Genomic DNA, 27,675 nt, shown 5'->3' with positions numbered 1-27,675 from the left:
GGAAAAAAAAAAAAAAAAAAAAAAAAAAAAAAAAAAACACATCTTGGTAAAACCAATACCTTCTCAGCTTCGCATCGAAGCTAAAAATTATCAATACAATTATTAATTTATATTGCAAACATAAGGTAATTCAACCAATTTCAAAAGAATAATTAACTTTTGATCTACTTTATACATTCAGTTTCTATATAAGTATGTACATTTCAGTCAAATATTTTTATATTCCGTAAATTGGGATATCTTTGATATGGTGGAGTAACTTTTAAGTTACTCTTAGTTGTTCACAATAATAAACTAAAATTATAAAGTAAAATTAATATTGAAAAACAGTAGCACAGAGGAGGGTCGCGTCACATTATGGACGTGGTATATTTAAGACAAGTATAGATGATATCTGACAATGATTAAAATTACTATCATAAGAAAAGCTTTAAAATCTGTAGATTTTATTATCCTTATCCTTATTCTCTTATTCCCTTAATTTTATGCCGATTAGTTATTTGATTTATAATTATAATATATGAATAAAAAATAATTATAATAATTAAATTTAGTATGAAATAAATTTTAGATAGGTAAAGGGTCAAATGTATAAAAAATATATACCAAATAATAGGTAAAGACATTATGCATCTATGAAAAAAAAATTATCTTGATATAATCATTACTAAAAAAGTTATGGCAGTTTTAAGTAAAAAAAATTGAAAAAATTTCGAAAATTAGCGATTTTTAAAATTGTAATTTTTTGTGGGATTTCTCCCGTTTCGAGGAACGAGGGAATTTTTTCAATTTTTAAGGGTAATATCTTCGACTAGATACGATTTGTAATCTTTTGACGTATTGTTCATAAAAATCGGTCCAGTGAGAGCTGAGATTGAGTGGTAACAGACAAAAAAAAAACACATCATAGTAAAATTAATACCTTCTCAGCCACAAAACGAAGCTAAAAATTACACCCAACACCAAGATGCCCCATTTTTAAAGGAATTTGCGTAATCGCGGTTTTATTTTAATCAGATCATGAAACAGTTTTTATAACGTTATAACTATAAAGTATGACTGGAATCGTAAAATGCAAAAAAAAAAGTGTAATGATTAATGAAAAATGAATAATAACGACATATTGTTTGTCGTTAAAGCCGACCTATCTCCCTCAAATAACGTTTCTGATTTTTAGAATTATTTAAGTAATGGTGAAACTATTTTACGTTGTCAAAAACTAAAATTATAATTATAAGATTTGGTAGCTATAATTGTATGTTTCGGTTTAGTTTTGTTAGTGACATAGAAAATCCCAGGTAGTACATGGTAACTTCTACCCCTCCACCGAGTATCAATGGGCAAGACTATAAAATCATATTAATGCATTTTTTTTGACATATAATCTTATTAATAAATATTTCCTTGATTATAATAAGAAAAAAATAATACAATTAACTTATTACCACAACTAATGGTTTGAATTGTGATACGTGTATAATAGCGACAAAAAAATTAATTCAAAAAAATTGAACAAGTTGAATAATTTCAAATTAAAAGTTCTAATGTGGAATCTTTTTTTTTGAAATTAATATTCAATTAATTGGCTTACATTTGATGACTTGGGCGCAGTGTTCTTGTAAATGATTGATAAGTGATAAACATAAACCATGTCTAGGTGAATAACCATGCCCTTCAACTAAATACTGCATTGTTTCAGTTAAACATTCGAAAAATCCCATTTTATATTGTTCTGTAATCAACATAGATTTTTCCATTGACTCTGGTGGTGGTGGTGGTTTTTCTAAATTATCAGATTCCTGTTGTTTTTTATCACATGGTTGAAAACAACCTGAAATATTTTATTAATTTTTTTTTTTAGAATAATGGTTGAATTAAAAGGGTTTTAAAATCTTACCAGATAGTGACACGTGTGATTGAAGATGTTTCATGTGTTTGATGGCCATTTCCACAATTTCAGTCTTTTCCACACGCCCACGGCCTTTTTTCATGTATTCTGCAGGAATTAATCGAGACAGATCCGCCAGACAACTATTCATACGGTCACGTCGTCGTTTTTCAATAATTCGGTGGGACATCGGGTCCTATATAGTTTAATAAATATAGAAAATAAAAAATTAATTATTTTGGGTACTGTATATTATTTAATTTAATAAACTATGTGATAGTGAATTCATTAATCTCGAGATAAAAAGAAATACTAAAATTAAGGCAAAAAAAAAAATATATTCATACACTAAGAATGAAACGGCATTTTGAATCAATTATGATCACGTTTCAGACATTTATTGACTATTAATACTATAGCTGTCTTTAGTTACCACGTGATGAGTAAACGACCCAAACGTAGGTGATCACGTTGTCGCGTTGTTGTTGCAGCCCTGTTTAATACGAAAAACTGTGTGCAAGATGCCAGTGATCACGTTCTTCCTCTAACAACGTGATCGAAACTCATTTATAAAAGTTGAACATTTTAGATGGCTATCCATGTTTCAAAGCACCAAGTTTGATGTACGATAGTTTTTTAACGATAGATGGTCGATAATTGTAGTTATCGTACACAAATATACCACTAAAATCTTAGGTCTAAGTTACACATATTATGTATACGCTTAACTTAATACAAATTGAGTAAACTTTAAATCATATTTAATTAAAATAATTTTCAAAAATTTTATTCACATTTGTTTACACAATTAGAATAACGTTAACAGTCATTGGCATTTACCAGTTTTTGGAAACAATGTTTTCCTTATTAAGTTTCATAATCAATTTAAAAATCAAAATATTATTTAAAACTTTAATAAATTATTTATTAAGTATTAAACTCTTTTGTCAAAAACTGGTTAGTGTGCCAATGACTGGTGGTGCCGTTACCCTACATGATGTTTCATGAAATCAATTTGATTTATACTTAATGTACAGATGAAATACATCAAAGCAATTAATGAAGTACCGAATACAATTTCAAAGAATGTTAATAATTTACATCTCGTTGAACATCTTCAATACGGAATAATATTATATTATGTTTATTATCACACCGAGTTGGCTGCACGTGGTTAGAAAACGTTTTATGTTAATTGTTTTGATGAATACATTATTTAATGATACACTAACAATTTTTATAGTAGTACATTACATACTATTTTTTGGTAACTTAAATATATTATCATCGTAGAAAATATTTATTAAGAATATGATATATCTTTAAACAGCATGATACATGTAATTATTCATCGAACCTTTTTAGGTATATTCTAAAGCAGAGGATATTGCTTATTTTCTTTTTTAATGAAATTAAGAACACTCAAAAATAGGTGATTGTTTATTTTTGAACCATTGCACACAGTGTTGCTAAATTCTTACAAACACACATATTTTACAATAAAGAACGGGAATTTACAGGTATCAATTTTTTTATAGATTAATGGATATTTATTATTATTTTAAGTGTTTTATTAACTGATATAAAAATCTAGATCAACTTTTACTAAGCTATAAAAAAAACCTATGAAAAAAGTTTTCTAATCATTAGAAAGGAGAAGTAGAAAAATAAGTAACAACAATTTATTACAAATTATATTTAATTATTGTTATTTAAATTTTAATCCTGTATAATGTGATTTATAGTTGATATTTATTTATATACTCATTATAGAAAATAATGACAGAATATAAAATCTGAAAATCACATGTTATTAATTATTACATATTGTATTTTTATGTATATAATTAAAACTTTAAAGATTAGTAGTCCAATTAAAAGACATTATGAAATATTTTGACAAGTGTTTTTTGTTTCTATACCATTATTAATTTCAATGTTATCAGTGTTTACAACACATAATTTGTCTTTAAAAAAAATATAAACGTTATGTTTCTTTGTCAGTTAGTGAGCAACTATTTATACAATTGTAATTGATCACTGCAAAATAAAAGTTGATTGATTATAAATATCAAATATTTGTATGTGAAATTGTTTATTATAAATAATAGAGTTAAATTAATATTAAGGGTCAATTAAAGTAAGCTGTATATTTATTTTATTTTAAATACCAAAGGTAATTAAAAAACTTGTTTATTATCCGTTTCAATTAGATAGACTTCTAAAAGTTTAGTTTTTAAAAAAGAATTAAAATAGGAAAAAAATTTTAATGATATTTTAATTCAAGTATAGCAAAATCTTATTTTAGTTAAATTTCATAAATATTTAAATTATTTCGACTTATTTAAATCATTTTGGTTTATTTTTTAAAAATAATTGAATAAGTATAAAATATCAAGTACCTCTTTAGTTTTTGGTTGGTGAAGGTTCAAATCAAACTGTTCTTCAAGCATACTTTTGCACTTTTTCGTAATATAAATCGAACTAAATAAGCAGTTTAATATTTAAGTTCAATTTTCATAAAATTAATAACCTTTTTATTGTACACCAGTATCTGAGTATGGCTTAAAGGGTAGAAAAGTATAAGGCAAAGTCTCGTTTTTGTCTCTTGGTTGAGACGACGGACAAAAAAGAAAACATTCAAGGTACATAGATTAACGGTTGATTAGTCTGCAATGACGGGTACAGCTTATAGACTTGCCATCAAGATAGTTCAGTCGCGAAACTATAGCGTCGTTATTCAGTGTTACCATTTAACATTTTGTACCATAATTGGTAAGTTTCGCCCTTTACACGTTCTTAGTGCACGTGTTTTTCAAGCGGTTGTCAGTTATTTACGATAATTTGTTAGCTATTCATTTTCACGTTATTCTCTTATTTTCTATCATGAAAATGTGTGCACAATAAATATTGTATAACCTGAACATTAAAAACAACCTCGACGGGGTGACAAGCACATTGCTTTAAACGTGATACAGTACATTAATTAACATTAAACTTGGTAAAATTTTGTTTAAATAAAATAATTGAGTGTATAAGTTATAGTAGATAGAATAAAAATATTTAATAGTAGTTTGATATAAAAAAACATATTAGGTTGTTCATTTTAATATAATAATTGTGCATAAAATATCTATGTGATTATAATTTTTTTTGAAAGTATAAATTCACGAAAACAAATACAAAAACTAAAATTAATTTTTTCAAAGAGTCAAGAAGTGTTTAAGGGTTGTTAGAAGTTAAACCTTTTTTACAATAAAAATATTCACCCGTTAAAGGTACATTTTCATTTACAATGCATTTCAATTTTTTATGTATAATTCTTCCAATAATGAACACGCCAATTTTTCTTCAGATTTTGATTTTTATAATTGCTCTGTATAAAAAATGGCATTTTCATAATGTATATTAAACTAATAGCACAATTATTAAAAATAAAATTATAAATAAAATATTGAATACAATTTTTTTTTTTTAATATTTGTATTTTTTTATAAATAAAAACAAAAATAGTATTTACGTATACTTTTATAGAAATATTGTTGTAGTAAAAAATTTTAAATATTGCTTTTTATTTTAACAATCTACCTAAACTAACTTTTAAAGTATTTTTCTTCTTCGCCTTTATCCTAACTACTTGGGGTAGGCCATCGTATTCTAAATTTTCACTTAGCACGATTCTCAACATTATATATACACACCAACATTCTTTATAACACCTTCAATTGTAATTAACTTGTGAAGTACTAGAGCTAAGGCTAGGATCCGAAATATTTTTGATTTATGGACATTTTTCATATATTTAGTAAAGTAGTTCATCCAATTTGATCTAAAATCCAATAATTTGGTTTTTCAACCAAATTAATTTTTTTAGTATACATTAAAAAAATGATTAGAGACCCTTTACCTGCCCAAAGGGGAGGATTCAAAATTACTTTTTCACAAAAAATTAACATTTTCAACTTAAATTTTGAAAGTGTTCCCGAAATTCTGACACTTTTATATATATCTTAAGTTAAAGATAATGTAATATACTATATTATGGGAAAAAAAATTTCAGACTTGATTTTGTCATCACGATGAAAATAGCTACCAAATGCTATTTTTGTGTGAAAATTCTCGATTTTATTTTTTACATTTTTAACTTTATAATGCTATAACTTATTAAAAAGTGTATGGATCAATACAATTTTTATATGAGAAATAATATTTACATCCCTCTTTCATTCGACATACTTTATCTTAATCAGGATATAAATAAGGAAACAACATGTAGCTTTTGGAATAATCTAACATTTATTCAAATGTTAAAATGTTAAAAACTTAAAATTTAAATCTTGTAAAATGCTTTTTGATAATATTTATTTAATATAATTCATTTAAATTCAACACATTATATTAACAATATATTATTAGTACAGGTGTTTAATTTAAAAATAACTGGGATATTAAATGAAAACTTAATTAAACAGGAATACATTCATTCAGAACTTTCGAGACTTTTCTCAGAGCAAAAAGTATTTTTTGTTTTTTATAGATCCTAAAAGTAAGTTTAGCAAGAATAAATAATTTGGTCACGTAACACCATTATTCATCATTTATTCTAAAAATAGTTTTTCACCTTGACCCTTATTTGAAACACATTGCATTTTTACTATAAAAAGTATTTACGTAAGCTCAACTGCTATTTTAATATAAAAATAAAACAATCTATTTTCATTATCTGAAATTTAGCAAAAACTCAAACTGTAGAATATTTTGAAACATATTTTCTAAAAGCTTAGTCCTATGATTTTACTTTTATTTTAATAATGATATAATTTTCATATAAGTAATGTTTTGTATTCTATAATATTTTAGCTTATTTCCCCCCGAAATCTATTTTGTAAACGTCTTTGAATATAAATTATTTATTTTAATTTCTACTATAGAATTTATTGGCAGAATTATTTAGATTATTTCCTAATTAAGCTCTAAAATAATTAAATAAAAATTAAATAACCGTTAGTTAATGTTTTTGTAGTCTGTTATTCAATATTATGCCAATGTCCAGTCACGCGTAGTGGCCAATAACTCACGTGACATGGCGGTATCAAGTGATAATAAATAAAAAGTGAAAATAAAAGTCACGTGTGGGATATTAATACGTAAACTGGTGTAAATAAATATACAATTCAGTTAACATGTTTGTTAATTTATCAATTATAAATTATAAAATATTGAGAACCTAAATTAAATTAAAATTGTTTTACGAAATATAAATTCTTTTAAAATACCTAATTTATATTCCAATCAAACAACCTTATTTTAACTCATTGATGTAGAATAGACTGAAGAAATAAATGTGCTATGTTACATTTGCACAAAAATTTAAAGGTAAATAAAGATATCATTACTTATTTATACACTGGTTGTCCCACAAGGTTTTTATATCTTTACTCACTTTTGATCTAAAAAATATTTAGTATTATTTTTCTTTTAATTTGTACAGTTTTGGACTACGTCAAAAATATATTCTTTATTATATATTTTTAATAATAAAAAGTAAAATTTAATTATTGATTTATTTATTTTTTTTAATTTTCTTACTTGAAAATTTATTGGTTCATTATCAACTTTAGGATAAGTACTTATTGAATTACAAGCATTTTAAAACATAGAGTAGGTATTTAGCGTAGTCGGGAGTATGAGTTATAAATATACATTATTACGAATTGTTCCCACCCGTTCTATATACCCACTCTATATATTAAAATGCTTGTAATTCAATAAATACTTATCCTAAAGTTAATATCCAAACAATCAAATTTTGGAAGAAAAAAATTAATTATTTTTTCTTAGTAGAGATAAATAATAAAACATATGCTTTTAAGGTAATCCTACAGTAGTGGTCAAAATTATAAGACGCCCCTAAATTTTATACTTTTTGCATTTAGAATTTTGGCTTGATAAATCTCCAGTAAATGCATGCAATTTTTTCTTTTTATAATGTGTTCATAAACTTAAAAGAAAACCGTTTTGGTTTCATTTGTAACTTAATTTTTACGATTATTTTCATTAAAAATATTTGTTTGCAAATATAACAAATTTCAGTCAATAAATCATTTTAAAGGCTTTCTAAAATTTTTTTACTAACATCCAACTTTTTTTCTACATATTTAGGTAATTAAGTTTGATGAAAAAAATTATCAAGTCGATCCACTTAAAAATATTCAAACAACAGGCAAATAATGAGAATTTTTAAGCATCGTAAAATTAACTATTTTTAGTTTTTCTGGGTAATTAACTGTCAAAGAAGTTCATTTTTTTAATATGCTAGGTAAAAATTGTATGAAAACATAATATTTTATGTTATTTCAACTAATTTATTTAGAAACGTAATGATGATATTAAGAAACTCACTAAATAAAATAAAACATTATATTTTTTTTTACAAATTTAAAATATTGGTAATAATTGAAAACCTTTTGTTTTTAATAATTAATTTTAAACAATTCATTTTAATATGATTATTGTCTAACTTATTTATTTTATTAAATAAAAAGCGAACATAAGCTGGTCAAATACAATAATAATAATATTGTTAAAAAACACGAGGGTAAATATTTTCCTAAAATATTAGAAAGTGAATAAAAAAAATTTTGTCTTATATTACTGTATCTACCTTAATTTATACGGTGGCCTATCATAATAAAATTGGTGACTAATAGTGGCGAATTGAGAAATTTGGTGAATCCAGACAACTTTTAAAATGTCAAGCTTGCTCCTCTTCTATTCCCCGCTACCATAATTTGATGTCAACAGGGTCCAGATCCCATGGTCCCCTCTCATAAGTACGCCACTGGTGATCAGTGACATCTAGTAATTGTGTTTTATTATTTATTAATAAAATTATTATTTTCAATATATTGATATTTGAATCAAAATACTATGGCAGCTATGTTGGCGCACTAGTAAAAGTCCAGCACGTTTTCATAATCTAGATTGTGATAAATTTGATCACATTAAAAGTAAAAGCTGATACATTATTGTTGTTATTAATGTTTGTTTCTTATGTTCAACATTAAATCACATTGTATTATAATAAAATTTAAAATTAATCAAAATGCTTTATTATAACCATATTTATAAAATAAACTAAAAATAGAAAATAGATGCTATTCAACTTGGAAATAAATATAAAAGTTTTGATTAGCTGTTAGTCCTTTTTATTATAAGACTAATTTTTGTAATTCTATTAATAAAAAATTTATTTCTTAACATAATTGTTTAGTACGTGTTTTTATATTTCTATGACATGCCTTAATTTAGTAGGATATATTTTAATATAAAATTAATAAATAAACTCTTTTTTATTACTTAAGAAAGCACTTTTATTCAGAGTTCGTTTTAGTATATTTCCCTATATATACAGTTTTACTACTTAAATTAAGGAGTAGTAAATTAGTAGAAAATTATTTCATACTGTTAAACATATAAGATTCTGGAATATGTATCATATTACTGTACAATGCGTGGCTGTGAAAACTTTTAAAATAACATAATTATAAAAATTTTGATTCATTTTTATAATGATAATAAGTGGTATACATGATATTCGTGTATAATTTGTTACAATTAATTTTTTAATTTTAACAATAATTTTAATATGTTAAAAACCACAAAACCTGCCATTTTCTATAGCGCTCAACAATAATATTCAGTATAATAAACTAAACAGAATATATTATATTTTTAATCATAGAATCCTATAATTTTATTCCATTTGGTGCAGTAAATTTAAGAATTAATATAATTTGATAATATTTATTTTATTACATTATTATAATAAATACATTATTAGAACATTATTATAATCATAAATTTGAATAAATTCAGTATATATAATATATATACTATATATATATCAAACATAAAAATCGTATGACTTACTCTAGATATTTTTTTTCGGTGGTTGAATGAGGTACAGTCGTCATCTTCACTTTGGCTCATACCACTAGCACTTAAATGTAGACCCCTAAAACGTCAAGGATTAAAATTGAAAAAGAATATTTTTTTTATGATTAGAAAGAGTATTAAATATTATTTTTGGCATAAACATTTTTTCAATTTATTAAATAAAAGAGTTATTTATGTAAATATAATTTATATTGATTATTTTCTGTAAATTATTTTTATTTATTTTGAGTTAAAATAAAACTATTTTATAAAATTTCAGATCTGCAGGATATCAAAAATTAGCTAAAAATAGGAACATGTTTCAAAACGGAATTTACAAAAATAAATTAAAAGTGAGATATTATTTTTTCTTTTATAGTTTAATTATAATTGAATTAAATACTCAAAAAATAAAAAATATTTAACTCGAGGGAGAGAAAGTAAATCTATCTAATAATCCTAACCACAAATGCCACAATAAAATTGATTCAGACAAAATGTTACAGTAAACAGGAGTGACCCTAGAGATAATTTTTAGAATGGTGTAAAGAGAATATCCACACATTAGAATAAATAATCTACAATAAATAACACCAACAAACTAATTTTTCAGAATAGGCTGGGACACTCTCTATTGTATCTTTTTGCAACTTAGTGAGTGTCAAAAAATGATGATAAAATTGTTAATACTCTTTAATTTGTACGTCGGACTAAAAATATTTTAATACTTATTGGCCAGTGGTTAAATTTTGAGCTAAATATAATATCTAGTCCTTCAATAACTATAAAGCAAATTCAGTGAAATAATACTTAAAAAATGTATTACATTGTATTTGTATTTTGTATACAGTTAACTGCACTTTTTCGGTAAAATTACTGAATCTAAATTTTATTACTCTGATATTTTAAAGTTCATTAAAAACCCATTAGTTTATTATTAATAGAGAATTTCACGTTTCATAACACATAAAGTTCATTGTAACTATAAATGGCTATAATGTATTTCAGTAAAATAATAGTGTTTTGTTCGCCGGTAAGAATTTATTTTAATAATGTGTCTTAGTCACGTATATATTACACGGATTGTAAAAACTAAGATGTTTAGGAGTACAATAATAACATATAAATACGCCTACCTTCATTTTATAAATAATTTATTAATTCAGGCAAATCACATGTTTATGAACAACGTGATTTGAACTACCGCGTATGCGTTCCAGTCAAAGGGACGATGTCTCACGTACATACATGTGACGGATTCAGTGTTCAAAGCCTCGCATAATATTTAATCGATCTGTATATTAAATAGTAAACAAAATTATATGTAACAACCTCATTTAGCGGTGGAACTAATATCACGTGTTTATGTGTCACATTTAAAGTACCTACTGCACTAACACATTTGGGAATTGCGGAAACGAGAGAAGTTTTCAGGTTGTTTATGTATATTAAAGTATTAAATCAAGGTAAGACATTTTACATAAAATCATTATAAAAAGTTAATTACTTAAATAATTAAATACATATTTCACTATACTTATTTATTTAAATTAATGTCAGTGGGGACTTGTGTCCTAGCCGATATTAAAATAAATATTATACTATCGTACATAACAACTTTAACATTATTACAAATTAATTTTCATCTAACTATCACTTTTTTGCATGCTATTAAAACGAATAATAGAATATCAACAGATAATACATGCAATAATAGTTATTAATACTTATTACAATTACTTAAAAATAATAATATTTTTATTATAATTGTTATTTTTTTATAGGGTCAACATTAGGTAATTTGGTAGACGTCATCCATTCTGATTTTAAGAGACCTGTGATAATTAGGTAACGCACTAGTAAGTGTTAGTATCTTCCCAATCAGAAATTAACAACAAGCGCAGTACTAGACCAATATTGGCATATATCTATGATGATAACGTTTGTCTCTCCGTACTCACAAATCACTATTGGCGGTTTTATATAATCAGTATTACATAAGTAATCTGCCAACAATGTCAGTCGTGTAATTCTGTGTCAGTGCTTAAACAAAATGCCAGACAGTACTGGTTGACCAATATTCAGTTGCCAGTACTGCTACAATCCATGACTGGTACTAAACAAAAATGTCTGATTGGGTTTGTTCAAAGTAAAATAGAGATAAATAAAAATAAAAATAGTTAATTTTTTTGATAGACTTATTATAAAATTATTTTTATATTACATCGTGTAAACTATTTATCATAACCCTCTCAATTACACGAAAAATAGACACAAAGACTTCTTCAAAATGAACTTAATTTTTTTTATTGTTTAATAAACTCAATTTTCAAGGTTTTTTTGAAAAATTTCGTGATGTCACTTGGAACTTTTGATTCTAGTCTACTTATATCTACAAGGAATAAGATGAAAAAGTAAATGATATTTAAGAAGTTTGACGTGACACTCGAACCAAAGAATATTTTGTCAGTTTCTTTTTTTTAAAATCATTCAAAGAAATAAGAAGTGGCAAGGTTTTTGTTAGGCAAGGCGGATATTGTTAAAAACTTCCGAAGAACTAGTTAGGGATGTCAGCATATAATATTGACGTAAATAAAAAAATTTAGAAAAACACCTTAAACACAAAAAAATTACTCTGAAAAAATAATTTTAATTTTTTTTTTATACCTTAATTTGATTTTGATTAATATCAATTATATAAAATCAGTATTTTATAATAAAAAAAATAAAGATTTTTAAATATGATATTTAAATAGGCTCAAACGGAACAAAATGTCTAAAAGTCTAACTTAATTTTTCTCCTCTTTAAACATATTTCCATGTAGCATGTTTAGTAAGTATAAAAAGTGTTTCTATATTTCTTTATGTTTGTTGACCTGTTTCCTTACTTTTTGAACACTCTTTATAATTATTCAAGCAATTTTCCTCAGATTGTACCTATAAATATTTTCATATATAACACAAACAAAAGTAATACACATAGAAAAGTATTCTTCGCATTTTAAAGTTAAACTTTTGATTTGTATAATTTTAAAAAAAAAAAAAAAAGAGTGAAAAAAATCAAGAGATTTATGCTATAAAAATTATTTTAATTACCTAAAAAAACAAACATTTCTTAAAAATTGAAAATGTTTAAAAATTGCATAGTTAAAGTTTTATTTCTTAATTGTTAATACATAAATCGAATTGTGAACTTGAACAGCATGGTCTAAAATAACGCTTAAAAATGCAATATGCAAGTCAGGTAAATACCGTTATTATTGAATTTTGTCAGCCTTGGTACTGAATATGAAAAGACGAGACTTCAAAAAAAAAGCCGTTATTATTTAGATAATATAAGGGATAATTTATTTTTCCATGCAACATTTTACAATTTATTTGTCTATTATCTATTTGTGTTTACACCCTTTTATGATCATCAACAAGTAAGATAAAATTGTTTTTATTCATAGTTTAAACATTTTTTTTGTTAAATATCTATCATATTAAATAGATAAAAATCATGTTATTATTACCTTTATCCAGATGAAAATTAAAAAGATTATTTTTGTTTGAACCCAAATATTATTTTTAATGTTGTTATTATTTAATTCTAGCTTGTTTTTGTTTTAGTAATCTATGTTCAACACTGGTAATAATGCGTAAATTATGTTCAAGTGTCTAAACAAGAGCTGTGAGCTTAACTACTACTATAATTATTGAATTTTAGTATTATATAACAGTGTTATATTTCTCTTTGAAATGCGAACCATCTGATTCTAGTTTAAAACTAATTTTAATGTTTTTATAAAAGCTACAGAAATGCTAATTTTATTACTTATGAGTTTCTATAATTAGGCATCTGTTTATATTGATACAATATGAGTTTAATTTAGTGATATGTATTGTTGCCATTTTTGTTCCTATTGTGAAATGTAGTAATAGTCACTTAGAATGACGAAAATAATTATCTTGTTTAAGCAAATTTATGTACTTAATTAGAAAAGATACCGTAAATGAAATTTTGTAGACTAATCTTTTGAATCCCGAACAATGCGTGTTCCATGCATGTATGGCATAATTTGTTACAACTCTCAAGCTTTCACAGTGCGATATTTTCTATACTTATACAAATTTGTCTATGACTTTTACTAATTTCTTATAATATTTCAAAAACATAAAAGTATAAAAATATTATTAAAAAACAATTTTTTTTTAGGATTTTTTATCGAAAAAAAAATTATATAGATATATATCTTATTCTCATCAGTTATAGGTTTTTAAGACGGAAAAATTAATACCATCAATTGGTAACATTTATTTTACATTCCTCTAAAGATTCATTTTTAACATAGGCACCACATAACACATAAAATTTATTCGTGATATCGTTTTACGATGAGGACCAGACTTTTGTACCAATTGAAATAAGGCGAATAAAATTACCTTTAAATTTCGTTCTAATAGAATTTTTTATCTAGATGTTGAACACAGACTAAAATGTTTAGGCTTTTGCATAAATTTATTGTTATTAGTCAGTTTAGCTTTTGCGCGAGGCGGTAAAGATTGTTAGGTGTTCTTAATGATGACTGTAACAACTGCGCCTGTGACAGTCATGTTATCGGGGGGTCACCTTGTTTAGTTTTATCATTTTTTACTGTATAAATATGGACTCTAGAGCGCATCGCGTGCAGGGTAGCATTTAGAAATTATGATTTTCTACAATCTACAAAACCTACAACTTCTCTTTGATTTCAATTTTGTTGGAGTCACCAAGAGAAAAAAATTATTTTCAATACATGAAATTCAGTTGTTTTAATTCTAATGTTAAATTAAATATTTTCTCCAGTATCGATCTTAAAATTGCCATCCGAGGCACATGTATCTGATCCATCCCCTTTTTTACCGTGGTAGTTGAACTCAAAGTTATTATTTATTAATTTAGTATTAAAATTATAATTAGTTAGAAAGTTTAAGGCACTAAGTGTATTACAAAGATGTATATTAATTGTTGTTTAAAACCAATTCTCGGTAAATTGAATTTTTATACTTGCGCGCAGTCATTATAGTCAATTTATTTTTAAACAAATCACAAATTAACGTTTTAATTTATCTTTTGGTATTTGAATTTAATTATATTAATTATTCATCCTAATCATAAAACTAAAAACAATCTAAGTTTTTCTATAGTTGATTCATTTTATTATTATCAAATTAAGTTTTAATTAAAACTGAAAATAAAAATGTTTTAAATACTCTTTCGTATTTCAATTGTTAATTAAGATGAACAAATTGATTAAAAACAGTAGCATTTAGTGTTAAAACATGTTATCTGAACAAGTATGTTTTTCTCAAAATCAGGTATTCCATGTAGACGTACACTTTGTCATTTTTTTATACCAAAAAAGTATTACTAGGGGCCTCACTATTTCACTACAAAAAACATTTGTTCCTCAGGTTCGATGTAAAGATGAAAAGATTTAATTTACTACGGTGTTTTTTTTTGTATACCCATAAAAATACAAAGATCTTACAGGGCAAATTTTAATCATCTAAACTTCTAATGAACTTAAATTTGATCTAGTTATATCTATCAGCTTCAAAAAGGTATAAAATTCCTTGTAATTTTAGAAATGTATAAAATTATTTCAAAACTATAGAACTGTAAAAAATGTATATTCAGAATTTATATCGCTATTTTAAATATTTTGTCCAATTCACAAAAACAATTTCAGAAATGTTGTTATTTATTTATCATTGCAAAATAAAAAATTTTAAATGCTTTTCATATACATCAGGTGATATGAAAAAAATTTCTTAAAAAGATAATCCATAGTTTATTACAGTTATTTTAAAATTGATCATCTCTTTGCACCACCATGTAGTATAATTTTTTTATAAATACAATACTTTATTAAGTGGAAGAATGATACAAGATACGAAAATATAAATATTTATTACGTTTTTACATAAATAAAATATAAAAAGAGTTTCATACTTTGAGATTATTATGGAGGTATCTTCAATCAATATAAGTGTATTTGGCTTAAATGCATTTTACCACCCCATCGAGATTTTTCAAATTTTTTTTTTTAAATCGATTTAGTCTTTCATACCGACTAAGAATATATAAAAAATTTTTGTCGGCGAAGTCTAGTTTAAAAGTTATGAGCTTTCAAAGATTTCAATAATCATATACAAATTTTGTTATATACTGCTGTTTTTTTTGATAATTTTCATTAATTAACTATAAAAAGTATTCTCGATGATGTAGTTACCGAGGAATAGTAAATTTAAGAGTATTTATGAGTACATTAAACGTGTTAAGGTAGTGTTGAAGTAAATAAATTTAATTTTTTTTGATCTATTTTTTCAATATTATATCACCATTTTAACATCAAGGTTTTATACTTGTTGGGTCACTGAGAATTTCAGTCGAATGGGTTTAAATAGGTTGGGTTTGGGCTTGACTTCTATCCTCTGGGGGTTTGGGGGCGTGAGCCCCCATCCCATGAGAGTCCCGAAGGGGCTCGAATCGGTCACCGGAGCCGGCAGGCGTAGGTGACCACAACTTATATTTAAATGGGTTTGTATAACTCAACATTATAACATTAAGATATTAGTAAGTATATTTTGATAATTCAACAACTTAACTAATATCAACAATATCTAATGTAATAGTATTTTTTTTTTGTTTACAACAAGTGTTAATTGGTGTACATAATAAACAGTAAAAACTTTTATTTTATTGAATTAACAATTCTATGTAAAACACCACATCGTGGTCTTTTTTTTTTTTTTTGCTCAAATTGAATTAATTGAGTTTCTTGTTATTTTTATTTCGTATTGCGTAAATTTGATGTGCGTAGTTTTGAAAAAAAAAATTTGGAAAATCCTTATTTTTAAAGATAATTTTGGTTTTAGGATTTTTAGAATGAGGATATTATGTAATAATTACGTCATTATAGTTTCACAATAGTATCATGAGAAAAAATCCCAAAAATTAACAAAAAAAAAACAATTTTTGAGCTATTTTTAGTTTTTGACGTTTCAACTTTAAAAAGCTATAACTTTTGAACCAATTTTTTCCGACAATTTTTTCAAACACTTTTGAAAAAAGCATTGAAAAATACACGTTTAAAAAAAAAAAAATGAAAAAACTCGATGGGGTGGTAAAATGCATTTGTTCCGTGTATTTTTTTAAGCATAGTTATAAAAAAATGTGTACCTTTGTATAAAGATGGTTGGTTAAAATCATTCAAATTCAGTGTGTCTGGTGACATAATATGAATGTGTCGCATAAAACACATCTATTATGATTTTAATTTCACATTTAAGGATATTCAGTATGTCTTTATTCAATAATAAATAATAACATTCTGTGATATATATATATATATAAATATACTAGCTATATTAAATCAAAATTTAGATAGATTAATTTTAATGCTTATTTTATATACTAAATATATTTTTAAATGTTAACATTGTTGTTGAATTTGTTATGCTTATATTATGAATAAATAAGTATTTATTGAATTTTTTATTCAGCTGATATTCCAATGAGTGTGAATAGTTTTAAATTAAAATTATATTTACCATATAGTTGATCAAAAATATTTTTTATTGTTAAATTATTAAATGTATTACTATTATTAGCTTCAATGCTTACAAGTTTTCATTTTTACCGTAATGGACCTTTATTTGTGATTGTCCGTTAAAACACATAACCTTCACTGAACCGAAATAGTAGACCAAAAGATCAATAATTATACTTAGTTGTAGTAATTTATCTTAATTTATGAAAAAATCCCCCCTATTTTAATTATTAAGGAAAATATTTGAAGAAAATTGATAAGGGTCTATACAAGGAAGATCATAAGAATAAATATATTATTAAAATAGATAATATAGCATAATTTTAATCAGTAAGGTAAGCAGTTCAAAGCTAAAGATTTGTCTCATCCATACTGTTTGACCTGTCTGTAGTATCATAGGGTTCGTCTATGTGAATCTATCATTACCTAAGCATGTGTATAATAGTAATAGAATTTATGAAACTAATAAAAAAGGGGTCTATTTATTGTTGGACATTTCAAACAAAGCGAAATGTTGAGTAAACTTCTTTAAGAGAAGCAAGAACAACTTAATTGTTCTATTCTAAAAATAAAACAAGATATTGCAACCTGCTGGAATAGTATACTTATTATGTTGGTTTCAATGTCTTTACCACGTTGTCTTTATTTGCCAACAAATAAACAGTGGAAAAATAATTTAGTTATACTTTTGAAACTATATGAAAGTTTGACTGTATGACTATTTTTAGAAAAACGATTAACTTTAAGAAGAGTTATTCTATTTATAAAGGGTAGGTAATATTTTTTTATGTAATATAGGAAAAAAATATTGTTATATATATACAGAGTGATTAATTTATCATGAACCACTTAATTAATCGTTGTCATCTGGAAATATAAAGTTAACACCCTCAAAAAAGTATCTAAAAAAAAAAAAATTCCTAGTAAAATTTTTAATTTTTGATTTGGTTCATTATAAATGAATCATTCTGTATATATAATACATAATGTATAAAATATGAAAATATTTGATTGATAATACCGTTTAGTTTAAAACCTTTTCGAATAGTTTCGGATGGCTATCGAATTGTTTGATTATAGGTAGTGGCATGTATGTTTACGGGGGTTCCGTGAAGTCCTGACCTCTCTCTCAGGACATCAAACCATAATAGAGTAGAGGGGTGAATCTCCCTACTACGTTATGTTTTAAAAGCTATCTGATCTTCAATTCAAAATTTATAAATACGCAGCTAGTAGACAACTATCGACTAGTTTAATAGTATTCGATATTACTTGTCATTATAAATTATTAATTTAATGTGTGTTGCATTGACTAGTTATGAATACTTTGTTGTGGTTCTTTGGAGGGAGAGGGGGTAAATTAAATCTTAGCTTGACTAACTTACCAATTTCCCTATTCAGTTCTAAATTAATTGAATTCTATATCATTCTTAGTTATCATATAAATTTTATTGAGTTTCAGACTACTCAAAGTTAACTATTTACTGAAAAATCAAAAAAAGTATTTTATTGATTAGAATGTAACAAAAACATAATTGTACTGTAGTGTTTGGTTTTATAGGTATACGAATATTAGATTTCTTATTTTACTACCGACAAGTGTAAAGTATAGAAACAGTCGCTGTACACGTTCAGAGCAACGTGACGATGAGTAATGTACACGTAGATTGATTATCATTGTACTAATGGTTTTTGCAAATATTTCCTGACTATGTTTGGAAATGGACTAACAAATATCTTTTGATAAAAGTAACAAATTTAAATATTAATAATATCTAACATAAATAACACTATATTTTTAATTATATATCCATTACTTATTTACAACACATTTTATAAAAATACACTAAAATAAAATGAATTTTTAATTTAATATAACATATCCATTTAATGGAGACATTCTACACGAAATCTTCTAACTTATGTAAATTATTTTGATTTGTCAAATAAATTCGTCTATATAAATAATTTAGATATTTTACTTTGATAATTATGAGATATAAATTAAATGTAATAATATGTTTTTTAAATAATGGAAAATTAATTTATTAAAAAAATTAATTAATGAGAATGAAAAACTTCAAAAAGTATTAAGTTGATTAAAAATAATTTTTACCGAATTGTTTAACGTCAAATTACACTTATTTTTTCCAAATTTCAATATCAACCAAAAAGATAATGTAAAAAAAAAAAAATCATGAGTTATGGAACAAGACTTCTCAGAATTTAATGAATAATAAAAAACTAAATTAAAGGCTGATGGAACCAAGTCGATAAGGTGGCGGTGCATGACGTGCTCTGTGCTGGTTCAATGTTCGATCACGAGCGTTATTTTGGTTGGGCCAATATCAGCCTAGCAATCGGAGCTACCATCCCTCCTCCAGCGAAGGACTATCTATTTGTACCGGAATAAAGAATCTCCTTCGCTTTGAATTAGGTTGTGGTATTTCACAACGGACCATTTACAATAATATAAATAATAGTAGAAAGTAACTTTAGGACCTTAAAACTAATAACAAAGAAAAACTTTAAAATAATAACATCCCAGAGAAAATTAGGTAAAAAAGCACTGAAATAATTCAAAAATAAAAGGTTTTAAATAATTGGTGAAATTAAGACTTAGATCATTACTTATATGCAAATTATTTAATGAACGAGACTTTTACTGTTGAGAATTAATATTAAGATGCCATCTACATTTTTGAAAATAAAAATTATAATGGAAATTATCAATAGTAGCCTGAAAAATCATTTTGTATCGTTGCTAGGGAGCGATTTCTTTACTTGATAAAGTATTACAACAAAATTGTTGTGTCAAACAAAATTTTTTCGTTTAAAATTACTTATAACGGAAAGTGTTTAGATTATTGTTTTTTATTTGAATAATTGAAATCTTTTTGTTCATGGAATTATATATCCGTCATCTTTATCTTAATTGAATAATGATATAAATATAATTTGAGGAAATAAAGAGAATTCATGTTAAGTACGTTTAAAAGAACTTTATGTATAGTTTTTTTTTCAAAAATGAATAGTGAATGATGATTTTGGCGTAATAAAATAAAGAGATAAAATGAAGTGCGGACGCATAGTAACAGTTCAAGTAAATCAATTTGTGTGGATTGCGATTCAAAAAAAATCAATACGTGACTATAGAATTGCTCATATTACTTTTAATTTTTAATTTGTTATTAGTAAATTAATATTTCATGTTTGAAGTTATTAAATTTTATTATAATAATTAATAATTATTATAATATAATAAAATAAATAATTATACACATTAGGGATTAATGCTTTCAGATCCGAGTTTCGAATTGTAGTAATGACGACTAAATTTTTTATTGATGGGTAACATTAGAATATGAATAATTTTCAGAGAAATTTATATTCTTCAACTTCAAACTTTTTTAAACTTTGAAAAAAAAAATCATGATAGTTTTATTGCTTACATCTTTTAGCATATTTTGTTATTGGAAGCACTGTCTAATTTCACAATTACGGCTGTAAAAAAAGGTCTAGTAGGGTCAATGATACAGTAATTGATAAGGTTAGTTTTTGAAATAGAAATATAGATTAATACGGATGTAGAAAATTGTTGGAAGAATTAAATTTAAAAGACAATTTCATTTGCGAGGAAGAAGAAGACAATTTCATGGTAATAACATTTTAATGTAATACAATTAATATTGTTGTCTTAAACTATAACTATTTTTTTCGGAACTCCCAGATTTATTGTTTTTATTTATGATTGAACAATTATTACTATTATTTTACAAAGTAAAACGTTTCTGAGATATTGATGTATTCCACTAAAAAAAGTTCAAAAAATGTGTAGGTGATATCAAAGAACTGTCACCCTTTTCTTCTCTTTCATTTACGCAATATTTTAGTATACCTTTCATATTCTGGTGCAGCGTTCTGGTGCCTAGAAGCTTGCCACGGGTCCATGGTGGCGGTTTTTGGCTGTTGAGGCTACGCGGTTTATTATTTTACGCGCAAAGGCTCTTAACTCACTGTTAACGAATTAATTATGCGTGTGTTCTGTTGTGCCGATCGATCGCTCACTACTATTGGGAATTGTGTTTAGTTGATGTTATGTATTATCGAAACATCAACGACGATAGAGTGGATGAATCGAAAGGAAGCGTTTACACTCAGACAATAAACTTAATGTAGGCCAGGCGACCTTTGACCACGAACGACTACCAGAATTCTAATAATTTTGCTGCTTCCTGTCATCATTTAAAAAACTATAGGTTCGTGGATTTCCGGACCTGAGGGAACGGCCCTACAGCTTGTACCGCACTTATAGGTGGGACGTGGCCAAACACCACGATGCGAAACACGTGCCACAAGTCGTGCGTCGTACCATGTGTTTGACGGCGGCACCGCAATATCACAACTACAATTCTACTCACAATAGCTTTTTATCGTGTAAGTGACGCACGTGAAGGTCACATAAAAAATTATTATCCATGATGGACGTGCAGGCTGAGATAATCGCGAATAAACATTAAAGTGTTTTTATTTATCAACTATCGTTTTGGCAATGTATATTTATGATAAGGGCAGTAGAATGCATTTTACCACTTGTTATGTATGATTTCATGTAGCCAGGAATTGTTATTTATATTATTGATATTCACCAATGCTTTTCAACAATCATTTTTTCTACTAAATATTAGGCAAGTTTTGTTCGAAACTTGATAGTTCATTTTTAAACTTAAAAACCTTTGTATATGGTATTAATTCAATATGTCATTATAATTTATTTTGTGACATGACGGAGAATTCATTTGAAGTACGTTATCACTATCTAAGAAAAACGTTGCACGACATTTTAACTCCAAATTTCATACTTTTTGAGTAAACATATGACGAACAAATAGAAGAAGAAAACACCTATAAATAGAAATTAACGCAAACATGATTTTGTTCATAATTTTCCCAGTTAGTTCATTGAATAATTACAAATTTATCTGATTAATTGTAAAATCTTATTTATAATGTTAGATAGTCTTTAGAGTTTAGACTTTTATCGCTAGAGCCTAATCAGTTAATACATTCAACATACAATTTAGGGCTCATTTGCATACGATTAATTTTTAACGCGTGTAACGTCATCTACTCAAAATAATAATGTTTTTATGAGATTTTGTGAGTTTAATCAGGCATAGTGCCTGATTAAAATACTTTTTTAGTGACAGCTGTTTTTTTTTTTAAATAGTAAAAATAATGAGTGTACAACATAGATAGGAACATTATTTGAAACTAGTTGATCTCAAACTATGTTTTATATATTAAAATAAAAAAATAATTTTCAATGCAGATAAAATTTATGATGCAACAGTATGTTGTTAAAGGGAAAATTATTTTGAAATCATTGATATAAATATTGAATCATTATCAGTTACCAACATTTTTAAGGTATATGATTCATTATAGAGTTTCATTTATAAAATAATAACAAACAATTTTCGAATCTTTATGACAGTCAACTTAACTCAACAAAGATATCGATTACAGTACCAATATAGATAAAAATTTAATTTTTAAAACCCAAATATTTTCCCAATTGTGGAATGCACAAAAATTTTAGTAATTTAGCAAGTAATGAAATTTTATAATAAAGATTTAAAATACAATAAAATGTGTTGTCAATATTTTGTTTTTAAACTTATCTAATATTGATTCTATGATAAATCATTATTGGATCCCTAATAATTAACTTAAAAATTTTGTAAAATTTGATCTATAAAGTTTTAAAATTGAATTTTTATTAAGTATTCAAAAAAAAAAAAATTGTTATTATCTTTAAAAGGATAAACTTTTAGATAAATAATAGAATATTTAATTTTGCACGTAGAAATGGATACCAAATTTAATCATGTACAATTTAACACACACATTTTGCAGGTTATTACTCTACTTTTAAATATCTGAATTATTAAACAAATCATGGTTAGACATTTGGAGAGGAAATTCCATCTCAACTTAAATAATTTTGCGATTAAAAATGTTTCGGAGAAAAATATATATATAATTATTTTGTTCTTGTTTGTGGTTCTATAAATAGTGTGATTTGTCTAAATACTTGTTGTTATAGTATTGAAAAGTAATATTACGTTTAAAATTAAATCTCTTTGAATAAATAATGATAACATTGATGAATAAATGTCGTAATAAACTTCTATGCATGTAATACGAGGTAATTACGCTTATAAAATGTGCATTAAATATTATGTTATGATTTATATATATATATATATATATATATGTTCTAAATGAACTTCATTAAATATTATTTAGACGATTTAATGAAAAAATTCTTCAGCGAAATAGTTGATTTTTCAGTAGATAGTTTTAATGTAAATAATTGTTAATTATAAGTGAAAATTTTTATATAATCACTTCAACTTATTGATATTGTTCATTTGATATTTTAAAACCTAAGAAAGGTTGCAGGGATAAAGTTTCTAAAAAGTTTACAGTTCATATGATAATTATTTTTAACTTTTTGAACTATTTCCTATGTACTAATACGGACTATATTATGATTAAAATTTGTTGTTTAATGTTTTTTTTTACTATTGATAGTTGTTTTACTTAAGCAAAAATTTTTATTTAAAATTAGTTTTTCTTATGCAATATAAAAAATATGTTTCAACATTTCATATACTTCGGGTAAATGAGCATTAAAAAAAATAAAAATCATTTTTAACAATAGATTTTATTATATCATTATTTATAAATTAAAAATAATTTTATATAGAACAACAATTGTTAAAAACAGAAGTACAACAATAAAATTATTTCGATGAAATATTTAAGCTCCTTAATTAAAAATGTATACAATATATGAAAATTCTTGAAATAGTTATTATTGACTTACATGTACAACCATTTCTATGAAATGTTATAAAAATTATTATAATATTAAGTTGTAGTTTTGGAAAATTTGTACAGTAAAAAATATCACATATAGGTTTTAAATACTCAATCAACTTAAGAAATTCAATTATGATTGTTTCGTAAACAGTCGATCTTAATAATTTATCAAACAAAAACAACTTTTGGTTAAATAATTATTTTAAAGATGTGCATTATTCAATTTGTAGTGATTGTTGTATTGGAAGTTGTTAATTTGACGTGTCATCAGGATAAAGACCTAGTTCAATACTTAATTGTTTTGGAAGTCTTATTTTTGAAGGAAATGTACTAACTGGGATATTACATCCTTCGTCATTTTCTTTTATTACACTATTATTTTCACCATTCCATGAAAATTTAGATTCATCAGAATCAATTGTCTTTGTAGTTTCTTCAGGTATTTTTAATATTTCTAATTCAACATCTTCTTTAATTCTTAATATATCATTATCTGAGTTTTCTATTGTTGACATATTATTGTTATTAAATACTACTTCATCCACTATGCTCTCGGACCTTTCCAATGTTAACTTTTCATCATTTTGGACGATTTCTACCGGATTAGGTTGAGTTGGGTTGTTGTTATCTGTTGTTTCCGATTTTACAGTATTATTTTTTACCTTGGTAACTTCTTCGAGGACCACTGTAGGTTCCTCAAGCGTCTCTTCCAACACTTCAATATCACTTATTAAATCTGGAAGTCGATCCTCTAACGAACTATTAATTGATTCTGGTGGTTGTTCTACGACTCCTTTACATATCCTATTTAATATTTCCGAATTTGCTCGAAGCACTTCTGATAGACTAACGTCGCAGTCAGCTTTTATTTTATCACGACAAAGATCATTACTTTCAATGTTTTCATCACATTTTATATCACAGTCACTACTGTCTGATGGTTCAGTTTCTAATGCCGGGTCGTCACATAGTTCAGTCGACGTGGACGAAGACGACGAAGAATAACTAGGTCGTTTTCTGTGTTTTGTCTCTAAAAGTTATTAGTTATTTTTAAAATAAATATGCACAGTACATTTGTAATATCTTACCTTTTTTTGTTTCTGGCTGTTGAACATACCTCAGCGGTATTGAACCTGGTATAGGTCCTACTGACGTGCAACGTAAAGCCGTTTTACCAAATAATAAATGATTCATTGCTGAAGAGTTGGCAGTGCTAATTATATTTTGTCCGTTACATGCGGCTAAAAAGATAACAAAATCATGAAAGTGTTCACAGTTATTGTAACATGATATATTTTTAATTATGAGGATAAATTTTTATCCTATTTATGAGTCACCATACCACTCTCCGGCGACGGACTAACCACCCGTCCCGGAGTATAAATGATTATTAAAAAAACCTTCTCCAAGGGAGAAGTCGCTATGGCCCTTAATGGACTAATAAAAGCAATAAAAAAAAAATTATGATCTATTTTTTAATATATTTTTTATAAGAAATTATAACAACCTGTTAGTATAACTTGAACCTGTTTCTGTCGTTCTTTGAGTTTAGTGTATTGTTTTTTTAATGATGATATATCCAAAGCCACTTTTTCCCTTTCTGATTCTAAGCTAGGAGCTTGCCGTCTTATAGTTCGATTGGTTTTACTATCTTTAGTAAAAAAAATACAAAGTCACAAGCTAAAAATTGTTGAAAATTTTTATGTAATTTCATTACATACCTTTTCTCTGGTTACTTTCCCTTCTATCGTATCTTAAACCATAAGAACCTGATCTGCTGTCAACATCATCATCACTATCAGTATCATCAATGTCTGAATCCGCGTAGAATAACCGTAGTCCTCGTTTTGCCATATGACTGACCCAAGGGTTTATGTTATACATGTATCTTTCTCGAAGTTCTTTAACTTCGACTAACTCATTCATTGTGCTTATTGTCTATTAAATATAATAATTTATTACAATGTAATTTATATATTTTAATTGTTAGTTATCATTACTAACATTAATTAAATTATTAGCGTCCATTAAGCCAAATTCGAGCATTTCTCGGGTAAGTACAGCCATTATACTATAAAACTCATCCGCACTAGACACAGTCATTATACGACTAAAAAATATTAAATAATTTTATTATAAGTGTTAATTTTATGTTCTCAATTTTCTCAATACTAATATTAATAAAATATGAGTTAGTAATTTTATTTTGATGAATTAACTATTAATGTGAATTAATAGATATAGTCAGAAATCAATCATAAATGTTAATGATGAATTTATTTTTGAATCATTTTAACAAATAAATAAAAAAATAATCCTAAAAGAATAATATTTAAATAATTTATTATATTTAACTAGCATAGAAATTGATCTAATTTAATAATGAATGGTCAAAAACAAATTTTGGACTTAGGAAATTATTCTTATTTTTATACCTAGACAGGAAGAGGATTGCGGCCGAAAAATAGTAGCAACTGCTCTTTACCTCCAGTCTAATTTTAAAATGCTAATAACTTCCGAATGACTGGTCAAAAGTTATTATCGACCCGTCACTTTCTCAATTAAATCATTATATATTTTATGAGCTAGTTAAATATGTATGTTTTCATTAAAAAAAAAATAAAGTTAACACTCCTATGAGATATAAGGGATGAACATAAAAACTAAACTCAACTAAACGACTAAGAAACTAAATAAAAGGACTATATATCTAAAAAACAATCAAACATAATTTTTTGTAATGTATTTATTTTGTCTGTAAATTTAATAGGGTATGATAAATGAATCGTCCTTATATGTTGTTTTTATCTATTTTGTTGTGTACAGATTATAATGCATTATATAAATGTAATAATCATAATAATTGTTTTAATTTTTGTTCACAATAAATATTTGAGATTTATTAAAAATATTTAAGATAATATTTTTAGCCGCAGCAAATAATATATGCTTTTTTATTTGTATTATAAATAAAGAAGTATTTATATAGTAAAAATATATTTTTAGCTCAAAATTGTAATGTCAAATATAATTTTATTATATTTTTTGTTTACTATTTAACTTTTCATATTATAATGATATTAAATTATAAAGCTTGTTTTGTACATTGACTTACTCAGAAAGGGCTTCCCACATAGCTAATGCAGTTTTCAACAACACTGTACTTCCTTCAAGAAAAATCAAATCCCAGACGCGGAGCACAGTACGTTGGGGAAGACAGTTACAAAACAATGTTAGAAACCATTGCATAGTAAAAACATTAGTCAAAGGTGGTTCATAGCTATTTCCTGTTGAACAAATTTATTTAAAAGCATAAGTTAATAACGGTCATATTCGTATATTTATTTGACGGTATATAAAACTTTCTTTTCCAATTAAATA

The 27,675-nt window shown here is 25.4% G+C and overlaps 2 protein-coding genes across 9 annotated transcripts in view; both read right to left on the bottom strand.

Annotated features, from left to right (window-relative positions):
* Window positions 1–21,498, bottom strand: part of LOC126901266 (transcription factor cwo) — a 24,378-nt gene extending 2,880 nt beyond the window's left edge. Inside the window, exons 1-4 of one of the 3 annotated variants that reach the window (XM_050677646.1) lie at window positions 21,302–21,498; window positions 9,821–9,905; window positions 1,898–2,084; window positions 1,592–1,831 (exon numbers count right to left, since the gene is read on the bottom strand). In XM_050677646.1, coding sequence (XP_050533603.1) covers window positions 1,592–1,831; window positions 1,898–2,084; window positions 9,821–9,905; window positions 21,302–21,354 — 565 coding nt within the window. In that variant the 5' untranslated portion in view covers window positions 21,355–21,498. Of the gene's footprint in view, window positions 1–1,591; window positions 1,832–1,897; window positions 2,085–2,321; window positions 2,465–4,290; window positions 4,900–9,820; window positions 9,906–21,301 lie in introns of those variants that run through there. The other 2 variants (XM_050677647.1, XM_050677650.1) reach the window with 2 other exon arrangements.
* A 2,725-nt stretch (window positions 21,499–24,223) lies between these two features.
* LOC126901261 (TBC1 domain family member 30-like) overlaps window positions 24,224–27,675 on the bottom strand; it is a 28,822-nt gene continuing 25,370 nt past the window's right edge. For 3 of the 6 annotated variants that reach the window (XM_050677629.1, XM_050677627.1, XM_050677630.1), the window contains 6 exons: window positions 27,410–27,581; window positions 26,299–26,404; window positions 26,016–26,232; window positions 25,802–25,945; window positions 25,383–25,535; window positions 24,224–25,324 (listed from right to left, as the gene is read on the bottom strand). In XM_050677629.1, coding sequence (XP_050533586.1) covers window positions 24,546–25,324; window positions 25,383–25,535; window positions 25,802–25,945; window positions 26,016–26,232; window positions 26,299–26,404; window positions 27,410–27,581 — 1,571 coding nt within the window. In that variant the 3' untranslated portion in view covers window positions 24,224–24,545. The remainder of the gene's footprint in view (window positions 25,325–25,382; window positions 25,536–25,801; window positions 25,946–26,015; window positions 26,233–26,298; window positions 26,405–27,409; window positions 27,582–27,675) is intronic. The other 3 variants (XM_050677631.1, XM_050677632.1, XM_050677633.1) reach the window with 1 other exon arrangement.

Source organism: Daktulosphaira vitifoliae, unplaced genomic scaffold (assembly GCF_025091365.1).
Source record: "Daktulosphaira vitifoliae isolate Bord-2020 unplaced genomic scaffold, ASM2509136v1 Scaffold_3, whole genome shotgun sequence".
In the NCBI taxonomy this organism is placed as follows: Eukaryota; Metazoa; Arthropoda; class Insecta; order Hemiptera; family Phylloxeridae; genus Daktulosphaira; species Daktulosphaira vitifoliae.
This window is presented reverse-complemented; position numbering and strand designations above follow the sequence as displayed.